Source organism: Rhea americana, unplaced genomic scaffold (assembly GCF_003343005.1).
Source record: "Rhea americana isolate MKP2758 unplaced genomic scaffold, rheAme1 scaffold_31, whole genome shotgun sequence".
NCBI classification, from domain to species: Eukaryota; Metazoa; Chordata; class Aves; order Rheiformes; family Rheidae; genus Rhea; species Rhea americana.
In genome coordinates this window covers 1,448,266-1,461,494 of record NW_028186435.1, presented here as the reverse complement: position 1 = coordinate 1,461,494, position 13,229 = coordinate 1,448,266, and the positions used below count along the sequence as shown (strand labels likewise).

General features: G+C 41.1%; 1 protein-coding gene across 1 annotated transcript in view; it reads right to left on the bottom strand.

Annotated features, from left to right (window-relative positions):
- Nucleotides 1–516: 516 nt before the first annotated feature.
- Nucleotides 517–13,229, bottom strand: part of NFATC1 (nuclear factor of activated T cells 1) — a gene marked incomplete at its 5' end in the record, with an annotated part of 111,840 nt that continues 99,127 nt past the window's right edge. Inside the window, one exon of the mRNA XM_085310089.1 lies at nt 517–3,114. Coding sequence (XP_085166215.1) covers nt 3,065–3,114 — 50 coding nt within the window. The remainder of the gene's footprint in view (nt 3,115–13,229) is intronic.

The following is a 13,229-nucleotide window of genomic DNA, read 5'->3' as shown; positions in this document are numbered from 1 at the left end:
GAGTGGAAAAAGTCCATAGAGTAGGTGCCATCATACAGATCATGTGCACCTCCTGGCAAGTCAACCTCTTCTGCAAATCTGTGGGCAGCCCTCCTTTCGTGGGGTACAAGAGCCTCCAGCCTAACCAAAATGTCTCTCACACATCTTGCATGGAAGACAACGCATCCAAAGCCTGCTCTTAGTGACCCATACGCTTCAGAAGCAGTTAAGGAAGAGCAAAAACCCCATTTTTTTCCCAGTAGATACAAGTACTTTGTTCCACCACAAGTAAGATAGTTCATTTTACTATTTAAAATTCATGCAGAGGACCCTCTTAAGAGTAAGAATCATCCATGACAGAAGTCTTTTCAAACCTACCTACATGGTTATGTTTTAGGTACTAAGTGCAGAGCATTGTGGCTTTTTGGTTTGGTTTGGTTTGGTTTTCAAAATGGGTAGACRAAAACCATTTTCATAAACTGCGAGGAACAACTATAACACACGTACAAAAACAAGATATCAGTCTCATACAGGAAATATTTCTGCTTTCATTTTTATTTTATGAATACATATACAAGAGATGCATAATCTTCCATTATCCAGGCTTAAAAGTAACAGTTTKTTTTTCAAAATAGCTTCAAGATGAAAATAAAAATAAGGATGAAGGAGGTGCAACTTATCCAAACCGTACAGTTGAAAACCTTGCTAAAATTATTGCTGAAATGCGAACATGGTGGAGGGTGTGTCTGTGTGTGTGCTGTCCTATGCTGTAAAAGCCTCACCCACAGTATTTACTCATATGAATAGAAAACGCTTTGGCATAACCAGAGATTCCTCCACTCACACTTCATTGACATTTCTGAAATACCAAGAGAATAAAATCTGAGAATTTTATCATCTATCATTTTCTCTCCTTGGCAGTGATGTCTTTAAATGCAGGGGGAAGTAAAGAAGAGTCTGTTGACATGAGACTTTTACTTCCCTACTAAGATGGTTATATTAGCAGGATGCAGCAGGATGCAAACAGCTTCAAATAGAAGAGATGGAGATATATATTTATATATATGTATATAATGCAAAAATGTTTATTTTATATGACAAAGGAAGATTTGTCAAGATAACATAAAATGAACCACTCTAAGACTAGCTTCCAGCAAAACATTTTGCTTCATTGGATCTATTTTCTAGCTAAAAGTCAAGCTGACATCTGTCAAGCTTTTTACTTTTCATATGGAAGTCTATAAGAAACGTTTCATGCAACTTCTACAATGCTAAATACAGGGTAAATAAGTGGGATTAAACAGGTGAGGAACAACAGACTATTATTAGGACTGGTAACAGCATATTATGTACATTTAGCCATATTATATTCTCATGTCTTCACAGTAATGTGCAAATGTGACAAATATGGCTTTTTAAAAAGAAAGTAAGACATAATTATACAGAATAATGTTTTAAAACGCTTAGGAGGATTTCACTTTTTTGTGAAACCTATTCAATCTTCATTGCATTATGGTTAATGAGTTACCTCAACACGGAGGTGTAGTTCAGGTGTATTTCCAGAAGGGGGCATAGATTCCTAAGGCACAATATTAATGTTAAACATTTTCAAATTAAGTCATGCTATTTTACTTTGTTTTTTATTTTTTGGTTATATGAAATAATAGGTTGTTGCTAGTTATATAGTAAGCAGTTGATTGTAAAAAATACAATGTTAAAGGCTACACTACATGCCTATCTGTAGCTCCAGAAACATCAGCTAATCTGAAAACACACTATACAGCGCTGCATATTAAACCTTTGTGGTTTTTTGGTAATATCTTTTTTCATACATGTAGCAGAGAGTTATAAGGCTTCTGCGGAATAATAATATTATAATTGAACAAATATTTTACACTCTTCCATAATGGTATTTACAGTTACTTTAATTCATATTTTGCCATTTGGTAAATAACATGTATCTTGTATGCATCCTTCTTGCCTATCTAAAGTGCTTGCTTAACTGCATGAGGAAAGAAAATGCATACCTGCTTTAGGTGCAACAAACCCTCAAAAGAAGTAGCTGAAATATTTGTTGTGGATCTGAAATGCATTCTCAGAAATTGAAATTATTGCTAAATTCAGTGCCCTCACTAGGCAATCATCTATATTATTTGTCATATATAAATATATGCATATATACTAGTATGTATGTACATGCATACACATTCATCTATCATGTAATAGATAGATTTCATTTTTTTTGTCCATCAACCTTTTTTATTTTGTGCTATTCAACTCACTTGTGCTATGACTGAAGCCAGATTAAAATCAAAATCTTAACATGCTACTACTAACAATCCTATGATTCATTAGCACATAATAAAGACAATATGAAAAAGAAAGAGCTGAGATGATGACAAATCAAGAGGCTTTTGAAATGCACTGAGAATAAGGCAACAAGCTGTACATTACAGCAGAGGAAAAGCTGAAGAAATTCTGGAATTCATAAACGCATCTTACTGGAGTAGGGATTTCTCTCCCCACTTTGCTACACAGTTTTTTTTTTTTTTTTTTTTTTTTTTTTAAAATTTTTTTTTTTTTTTTTTTTTTTTTTTTTTTTTTTTTTTTTTTTTTGCTAAATATCACTCTCCAGAATGCAAGCTCTATTGCTTCTGCACCTACCAGCACTTTTAATGACAGCAAATTCAAAGCTTATTAAAAATGCCCTGATGCCACAACCTGGTAAAATAAGGCACTTCCAGGGCTGTATTCCAGCGGTGCCATGCCAAAAAGATCAGCACTGGGAAGAAGCAATCAGATTTTGCTGAGTTTCCTAGTTTTGTCCCATGAAATGCGCCATCTTGGAGTTTTATCCCTCCTTTATTATTCCTCTTGAGATGATTTTCTTTAAAGAAGGTATTTCATCAGCTGAAGAACCACTTCTTTGTAAGCAAGAGGTAAATCTTCAGTTCTTAACATTCAGGAAGGTGGAAGATCAGAGTGGTACCAGGCAATGTCTTCAGTTTATTCGGYGTCTCTGTGCTCTAGCTGACACACCAGCTAAGTCAAAAGTGTGGATTTCCTACTAGGCCAGTATTGCAAGCTATGAATGGACATTGGTACTGGAAAGGTCATTCCGAATAATTTCATTTACTGCAAGGAAAGAACAAAAAAGAAAAGGAATTGGTTAGAATTGCACTGCTGCAGAGCTGTCTTTCCAGTAACCAGCCCCCCCAAACTTGCATCCRTTTCGTCACAGTTTCAATATGGTTCTGAACATCAAGCATAACACCACTACTAAGGAGCTAGTAAAGGCTGGCCAGAGTGCAAAACAGCAGCATTAACCGAGGTTATTAACATGCTAAATACTGTGTAAAACCAAACAAGAACAGCAGCATCCTGGTTCCTTGATTGCATCAAACATATTTAACATTTTAACCAGACAGAACAGATAGAACATTTCATTTGCTCTACAACTGGCTCTCAAACTTCAAGTAAAGAACTGCAGGAAGTCTTTGAATAAACTACCCATTCCAGAAAAAGAGCCATTTGGAAAGTATGTCAGCCATGGTACATGCTAATGGCACCGCGCTGCCAGGTGCTTAGCAGGGTATTTGAAGCTGCAATGCCTAGATAGAATAGGACTTCACGTGGTGATTTTTTCCATTGTGGGATGATTTTAAAAAAAAGAAAAAGATACAAAACTGCCATGTGCTTGCCCGTTCCTGGTAGCTGGTAACATGTATAAATGTATGTTCCTTTCATGTTGACCAACACACATGGACATGCATGCTCCTATCAATAAAGACAGATGGGAGGGGATGGGCAAGTTAAAACCCTTGGCAAGAGTTGAAGAAAGGAATAAACAAGGTCCGTTATCTCAGCATCAGCCAGTCAGACTGCATCTCCACTGATAGTGTTGTTTTCTTTATTCATGATTCTTCTTTCATTCTTTTCCCCCTCCCCTGCAGATCATCAAGCAATACAGTTTCCCACACTCAAATTATGTCCATTTATCAGCTTGTGATTTTTGGCAGATGGACAGGAAATGACTGAACCTGGCAAAGGCCATCTACAGTGAACTACACAACATCCCTTTTATTTCCACCCCACCTCCCTGCCGTGACTGCCACCACCTGATTTACATGAAGATAGACAAAATGCCATCAGGAAGGCTATCACCACTGCTGAGTTTCCCTGCCATTACTGGGAGTGGGGAACACATGCCCACGTCATGGAACTGCCATGGAAAAGCCTAAGTTTTCCTTTGCTCGTGGGCTGCTGTTCACAGCCATGCAGATAACTCCACATGTTTGCCTGTCTAAAACCAACTTCCTGAAGCAATTAGCTGTTTTCTTTTTTCTTTCTTTCTTTCTTTTTTTTTTTTTTTTTTTTTTTTTTTTTTTTTTTTTTTTTTTTTTTTGTGTGTGTGTGTGTGGGGGGGGGTTCTGCAGACCTATTGCCCATTTTGTAATTGCAGCAAATGAATGAGTCAGGATTTGTGTCACAGGTCTTGGCCACTGAAACCACTTATACCCATGGATACGCATGCCCTTACTTCAACAAGGAAATATCATTTRTATTTGTAATTACCTATTTATGGCAGCAAACTAAGAGCAGTATGGAAATGAGCTATGACGACAAAGTAGTTCTTTCTCTTCGGAGTGTTGGGGAATTTAATATTACAAAACAGTGGAAACAAATTTAAGCAGCAAGTCCTGCTCCATGACAAAGAATACCCTGCCTACATCCTAACATGGCAATAAATGCTACCCCATTTACATGCTACAAGTCTTTAGACAGTTTTCTGAACTGAATCTCTATCTTGAATGCAAACAATGCAYTTTTTTTTCTGTGGGATGATTTTTCCATGATGCTTTTGTAAAGATAGTTTCTTAGATAAACTTCTCAAAGCAACATCAGGTATGCAGCAAACACTCAGTGACATATTTGTGTTGAGTGTGGCAGTGAAAACAAATTCTCATAYGGGCCAGAGTTACACTTTTGTTAGCTTTCTCTGTAGATTTCTGTTACATCAAAAAAAAAAAAAAAGATATCTTTCATTAGTCTTTGTACATATATTATTTAGAAGCATTAAATAATGAATCTTCACAACACCTCTGTAGAATAGGAATATAAGTATCACYAGTATTTCACAGATGAGGACAGGGAAGTAGAAAAGCTGAGGAGCTCCCCATTTTAGTCAGGATTAGYATTCAGGTATCTTGAATCTCAGGCTACTACTATGGTACCCTATAGAACTGTATCCCAGTTTGCTCAGTAAAACTTTCAGATTTGATATTCCCTCCTCTCCCAGCCTCAGCCTCCCTCTACTAAAGCATTTAGCGAAAGTATTTCAAAAACAACTCAGTGGCATAAGGACCTAAAAGCCCCAAACCCACCTTCAGGAATGGCTTAGGCACTCAAGAGACTGCCTTTTTCGGCCACATTAGGTACCTTCATCACTCAAGCGCTACTGGGACCATTGCTTATCCCTAGCGTGACCTGCCTTTTCTTTTCAGCTGGGAGACCACCTGCCTGGCTGCAACCCACGGGATACCCACGGTCCTTCGGGAATGCTCGCTCCCAGCCCTCAGCGAGGAGGCTCAACAGCAACAAGACCCAATGTGTGTCCTACTGAAATCACTTGCAATTGTGTTATTGACTGCAATGTGGTAAGGACTCAACCTTCAGCTGCTTTGTTCATCTTTATTGTATGTTATTTTCCTGATGGATGCAGACAGGTCCAATATCCTCATAAAACATTTAACAAATATTTAGCAACAGTCACTACCCAATGTCAGTGTGTACTCGGGAGATAACCGAAACCTCCTTACAGTGCACCCACTGCCTCCAGATCTYACAAACAAATGGGGCCAAAATAGCCAAGAAGAGGTTCAGCATTTCTCCTGTGGCAATCCATGGGCAGTGCGGCTCAGARACAGGTGCTCAGATCTCATCTGCAGGCCTCTTACTTCACTTTCATCCATCCCGCTTCATCTGCCACGGTGCTGAGGGCACAAAAAGTCCCAATAGCGCAGTGGAAAAAGAAAATGACAAAAAGAGACAAGGGTACAAGCAGAAGGCCTGAAGCGGAACAGCATGTTGTCTTGCGTAGCCACTGATATCACCCTACAAACACGGAGTGAGCTCAGAAGTAGCATCTGAGGAGATGAAAGGGGAAGTGTGCTGAGCGTGGGCTTTCCCTCAGGGCCCGCTGGAGCACCTGAGCCTGCAAGGGAATACCCTGCGGTGGGGGACACAGCCAAACCACGCAGCGGACTCGCACGGGCCAGGGCCAAAGTGGACCATACTGCCTGGTGCCTGCTCTGGGCAGCTAAAAAGATTCCCCCATGAGCCTCCTCCAGCTAAGCAGCTCTAGTGCTCCTGTGAAGACCCCTTGCTCTTTCTTCAGCTCTGAGAAACTGTTCATCCTTTAGCTCTGAGATTTTGAAGGGAAACCTGATGGTGGGAAAAGTTTAGTTTTGGGTCAGACATGAAAATATGGATGACATTTCTCAAGTAGTTTTGGCTCAGAGAAGGAAAGGTCTTTAACATCAATATTTTTTTGTTGTTGTTTCAAATTTCAGCAAAAGGTATCTCTTTTAAGAGACTCCAAAGCACATTACAATTTTTGTCACATGTTAAAGGAAATGATTTATTCTGGATCAAATGAAATGTTTTGTTTGAGCCCCAAACCATTTTTTAGGGGGAAGAAAGCATGAAGTACTTTTGTTTAGAGTTGATCCCAAATCATCCTTCCTGCCAGTAAATCAAAAAAGCTRTTACTCAAGCAGAGCTCTGCTGAAGAATCCTGTATGTCTGTCTGTGACAGGCTCACATCTCCCACAACAGCCAGCAGCCAATTCTTCAGGAAAGAACATAAAAATAGGGCACCGCTCCAGTGCTGCTTTCTCCAGTACACTCATAACTTCTGACTGGYTGGAGGGCTTCACAAGCCACAGGAGGTCTGCATCCTTGCTTTTAGTGAACTTTTTGCTGAAATTTCTTCCACGAAGCGGTCTAACACCTTTCTGAACCTGTTCTGGCCTTTGAGATTTCCTGCAGCAATAGGTACTGGGGTTTAAGGCTGTGTTGGGTGAAAAGKTGCTTCCTTTTCTTTTAAATTTGTTTCTTGATAATTTCATTCTTGCATTAGGTGAAGGAATTGATTGTTCTCTGTTCACCRTCTCCTTTGCCATCCTTCCACTTGGTACCCTCACGGCTCTGCGCAGTACTGTAAGGCGACTGGACAATTCCTCAGAGAGGTACAAGATATCGCTGCTACAGAGAAAGTAATTGATTTTTTTTTTCCTCTTAGTTTTCACCTTTCTAACAAAATACTTATTATATATTYGAGACAAGTCAGCCGGTTGCTGTCATGAGTGCTCCAGTTTTGGCTTACAAATCTGTTACGACAACAGTATTGTATGTGTTATACAGAACAGCAGTATTCAGTACAAATAGTATTTTGGTCTGGGTTTGAATTTCATTTTGAAAGCAAATGTTGGTTTTTAATTCAGCTGCTGCTTGGATACTCATCCACTCAAATTTGTAGTAACATCCAGTAACAGCCAGTATCACCCATTTGAATGAGTGTAACATTTTTCAGGGAAAGATTGCAAAGGGTTTGCACTCATCTTTTAAACAACATAACCTTAGTACTCAAAAAACCCATTTCACAGGCAGGACAGACAAGAGTCAGAGAATTGATTTGTGGAGGTGCCAGATATAGTTTAGCAGCAGATCATATGCAAAATRTTTAATTTTCAATGCATATATTAGCATAACACTTCCCTTAAGCAAAAGGTTCATCCCTAGCAGATCAAACAGCTGAGTACAATGATTTACAGCACTTTTGTCATCAGATTTTTTCATCTGTTTTTCTGTTGACTTTGGGGAGTGGGGGCATTGTTGCTTTTATAGCTAACACCTACAGTTCCCCACAGTGCCTTCTCTCAACTGATACTTTCCATTGTCATGTTCAGCTTTTCCACTGACATAAAGTCAAAAAAATAATAATGCTGAGAAATGCAGGTAACACGTGACCTCTCTACCTGTCAAGGCATCTGAAAGAGGAACTTTTCCTTTGCTAAACAGCAGATGCCACGGTAGCAGGATGTGGTGAGCTGTTACACCACATTTTAGTTTAATAAGGAGTTTTTTCTTCTTGTATTTTACTTTGCTTTAAAATGCCCTTGCAATGGAAATTTTTGTTTTACTAATTAGCAAAATCAATGCCTTACTGATGCAACAGTTTGAGTTCCTGCTCGAAACAGGACAACCAGATACATTTAAACAAATGTGGACTCCATATACGGATGCAAACTTCATAGGAAATGGAATATTTTTAAAATCTGGGGCTACATATGGATTCTATTAACTGTTGAAAGCTTAAATTTCTGCTGACTTCTGCTTTCCTTATATTTGACTACTAATTTGAATAGTGATAACATTATGGCCTCCTGCTTCAATAAAATCGCTCTCCTTTTGGACAAAGTTCTGCCTTTCAGCTCAGATATTCATCCCACTCACATCAAAGTGACAAGGCCGGAGATRTGAGAAGTAGGAAAAAGGCAAACGTAGCGGACTTTCTGTAACTGGCGAGTTCTTTGGTCCACAAAGATGAGCCCTTTGGTGACTGCAATGTTTTACCTTGTACCACTAAAGGCAAATGTTCCAAAGAATCTAAAAACAGAAGGCAAATCTAGAGGTGTGATCAAAAATGCAGTTGTAAAGAGCTGTATCTACTGCTTTGAAATGTAGCCTCATCTTTGTTAACTTCATTAGCACCCTTCTGCGTGCATTCTCTAGCTTCTGAACGGGGAGATGAGCAATAGTCCTTCATGGAAGCATCTACTACCAAAATGTCACTCAATGAGTCAGCTACAAAGAGGCAAGTGGAGAGCGTTCCTCTCTTGTGTTCGGGAGGAAAATGCCATGGGAGTAGCTTCTCCAGGCTCTATCCTGGAAGTGTGTTTCTGGTTCAGTCYAACCTTCCTACTGCTCTCGTTTTGGCAGGAAGATTTAGCTTGTTTTAGACAAGAAGCAGGCGCTGTATTAACTATGTTGTTCTCACAGAAGCAATTAACATGAAAAAATAGCTCACCTTCTAATTCATCTCGAAAGAGGTTTACGGAAGAGAGAGTCTGACACTAATACAGACCTTCAAATTTCACCCATTAGCTCTCTCCCCTTTTCTGATGAGGGTTGAGGTTTCTGGCCAGTTTAAGCTGCAGTCTCTTCTCACATCATATCCCAAAGGCTGCGGAAGTCACTGACTGTCTTTCCATTGACTTCAAGCTACTTCAGCACTGGCCCAGAGAGGTTTGTATAATGAGAACAAGTAACGGAGTTGTTACTCTGTTATAATTATTGTCACATTCCTCTTTGATTGCAAACGTCACTTGCAATTAAATAAGTAAATAAGTACTTGAGTATTTTTCTGCATTGAGCAAGAAGCCATTTTTCAATGAAACCACCTGCACAAGTACGCTATATAAATAAGTGATTAAGCTGTGATACGAGAAACTAAAAGGAGTTTCTGGGTCTTCTTTTGCGAGTTTTGTCACAAAAGGAGACACAGACTGAAATGATCAGTACTGTCTTATGTTAAGACACAGATGGATTCTCTATGCTCCCAAAGCATTACGACAACGTACAGAAGTGCACATACTAAATCACGGGCCCTGCTTCAAGCCATCTGCACCACCACCCCTGCATCTGCCTCCCTGCCCACTGTGCAACTCACTGAAAAGCTGAGGTAATTCGAAGAGGAAGTCTAGCGGAGGTTTACAGAGGAAACGCTTGAGGGCTTATATCGATCAGCAGAGTTTTACTGTTCACTATGTCAATCTTTTTTAAGGAGTATGATACAGTTAAAGCAAGACGGCACTGAAATCTTTTGTGTAGAGTAAACACCTTGTGATTCGCCAGACATATACGTCTTCATGTTCCTATACGAAGGCTGTGGTGGCGTCAGTTCAGTGTTATGAAGGCATTCGTCCTTTGGGCCAGTCTACGGTTCCCTTATCGATAGGAACAGTCACATAGCATGGCTCGAGACATCAAYGCCTTCAGGTCAACACCAAGCTTTTTTCACAGCTTGGTAACCAACCTCTGCTTGTTACTTTCAGTCCATCTCTGAACCCTGGGGACCATCGTCTCCAGGGTGGAACAGAACTGAAGCCGGAGAATCAGATGCTATAATGCTCTTTGACTGCGACAGTACGGAAGCGATCTGCTTTGGTATACGTATCATGGAAAACAAAAATAAATCAGCAGCTGCATCTTTCAACATGCATGTGTGAAAAGTCTGTGTGAAACTATGCACGGATTCTGCTGTGCACTGAGAAGATGCTTCACCTTTCAAATSGCCGTAGCTACAAAACCAGCACACTTATGTTTGAGCTCTACGGCCTGGCTCTGATCAAACTGAACAGCTACACAGCACATTTAAGCGATCTTCAGCAAAGAGTACTTGTACTGAAATCAAAACTGCCTCAGTTTTGCCAATTGTTTTTGCCTTTCAACAGAATTCATTAGCTCAGGTCAAGCCTTACACTGGTACAACAAGAGTGCCTCCCAGGTCAGGGATCTCTCCACATACTTCCCTACACAGAGCAGACGCTGCTGAAGTGCTCTGAATTTCCATTGTCTTCAACAGACCACCGGCTGTAAGCAGCTTGGAGCGGCGACTGTGTTTTCCTCYTCATTTTTGTACAACACTGACCCCACTGTCACTATTTACCACATCCCGTATCTAACACATGAACAATGATACTAAAACAGAACTTCGGAGTCTGAGAGCTTGACGCTAACTCCACATTACCTTGTGCAGGGCTTCGCAGGATGACATTCGCCTTGCTGTCTACAATTCCTGCCCCCAGATTTTTTCACCAGCAATGTCACATCGAGCTCCATCAGGCTCTTAGGCTCTCATATGCCCTTATTTYAGATGAAATGCATGCCTGAAGAGGAACTTGAAGTCACAAATGAATTCAGAGGAAGTAGAAACACAGAAGGAAAAAAATATTTTCCCTTATCTCCATGTACAGATTTTATTTAAAGAAAAAAAAATGGCTAAATAGAGGCCCATAGACAGCCAGTTAACAGACGAAGCTCCTGCTATAACCTCCATCACAGGAGTAAAATCGTGGAGTTTTCATCTGGGCACCTACCTCTGCACTGTTAATAAACAGCAATCCTCTCTGACATAGGAAAGCTGTAACAGTCAATACAGAATTATTACTTCATCACTGAAAAAAAAAATGGGGCTGTCTTAGAGAATTCTGGTTTCAAAGCTAGTTCTATGCTATGAGTAAGAAAAAAAAAACAGAAAGTAGTGATACGAATTCCTGAGGTGCCAGCATGTAATGCAAAACTATAGATCATATTAAACCTTGCTGAATTAAAAACCAAGCAAAACAAGTCTTATGAAGCAATGGAAAATATAACTTCACACGTTCCATAAAGAAGTCAGATCTTGTATTACCTCAGGTGTCCTGGATGTGTTTAAACCTTAAGCTTATTTTTATCTGTTTAATCATAATAAGCCACCACCACAGGGCATGCTATTTTTGGAGGCAGCGAATAGGACAGTGGAGCAAGTGAGTGACAACAAGTAGCAGGTTTTAATAAAACATGATCCTCCCATATGAGTGTAGGCTTGGCACGGTGAATAGTATTGTTATACACGACAGCCATCAAAATGGAATAAGTTTCCTACCTGCTATACCCTCTGCCTTATTTAGCTCAGTAACTCCAAATAACGTAACATCTGCCCTGGCGGGTGGTTGCGGAGGGTTAAGGGGAAGGTTTCCACCACAGTGGGATGACAGTGCGCTGTGGCAGCAATTTCACTGCGACTCTTGACTAGGTGCCCGCTCTAAATGACTCCCATCCTGTCACACAAGAAGTCCTGGGTTTGTGTTTTTTATCCCTCTCGTGTGAAACCCTGAGAACGCTCTGAGTCTCTTTTTCTGCAAACACTTAGGGCTTAATCCTGTCTTCTGCAAACCAGCACAGAAAGCAACAGAGCCACAGTGATTCACCACGCACCGGGGTTGAAACCTTAGCTTGTTTTTACTGCAAATCTGAGGATAACAGCACTCAAACAGATTATTTTTTCCAACAAACAATCAAMGAGTCAACAGGCAATTTTCACTAGCCCTCACTTGGGCTAAGCCTTCCTGGAGTTCAGCCTGGGTTTCGTCTAGGCAAATGCTGCAGGATTYGCCCCAGCATGATGCAAGCCACATTTGACACACACATACACCCAAGCGTGAGGGCAGGGCTGGAGGACAGACAAATAAACCGCATTTTAACCAAAATTATGTGTTTACGTTCCTAAGAGCATCTGTAAGAGAAACAAAATAGACATATTTCTATGCTTTACGCAAAATTTCCACACAACAGCAGAACTATGCAAACGCTACCTTGCGCTGCCAAAGCYGGAGGTTGGTGCTGCTAGAAGCTTGGTGGGGTAGAAACAAGGTGGGAATAAGGAAGGAAGAACATGTGCCGTTTTGCTAGAGACAACAGAAAGCTGCCTGTACCGTACAAAACACAGTAACAYGAACTGATCCAATCTGATGATCACTGTTACTTTCCAGTTTAGCACCAAACAGTAAAACAGTGCTGTTGACCCCTGGTATTTAAAACTCATGAATCATGCCCTGAAGCATGACAAGAGTGAATTCAAAATCGAAACAAAWTTAAAGCAATTCGGAGGTCTCTGCATCTGCCTCTGTGTTTTAGCCTCCAGACTTTGCTGGCTCTACTTCGCAGACCCTGAGTGCAACAGAGAGAAACTTCTTTTTTCTGTTTTTTAAYGCCGTATTCCTGCCTCCATCTCACGAGGTCTGCTGCATCTCACACGGCTCTCAAAGCATCTCGCTGAGATAAGGACAGGGTTGCAGCCCACCGGCCGACCGCCCGAGCTCACGGCAGCGGGCAGCAGCGGGCGCAGGCGGCGCGGGCACGGCCGAGGCCGCCGAGCGCTGCGCAGGAGGCTGCCGCTCCTCCTCTGCCCTTCCTCGCGCGACGCCGAGCACAGCCTCCCATTTGCACGCACGCAGCAGAGCGCCAGAAACGTCCCTCTGTGGCTGCCACCAGCCGCCCGYGCCCCATCCTGCCATCCTGTGCGGGGCCCGACCCAGCTATGAAATCTAAGGTTTTTTTTGAGGGGGGAAGGGAGGGAAAGAAAGTAAAGAGCAACGGTGATGAACCCACTTAAAGTCTACAGCAGAGCTCGGCCATTTTCCCTT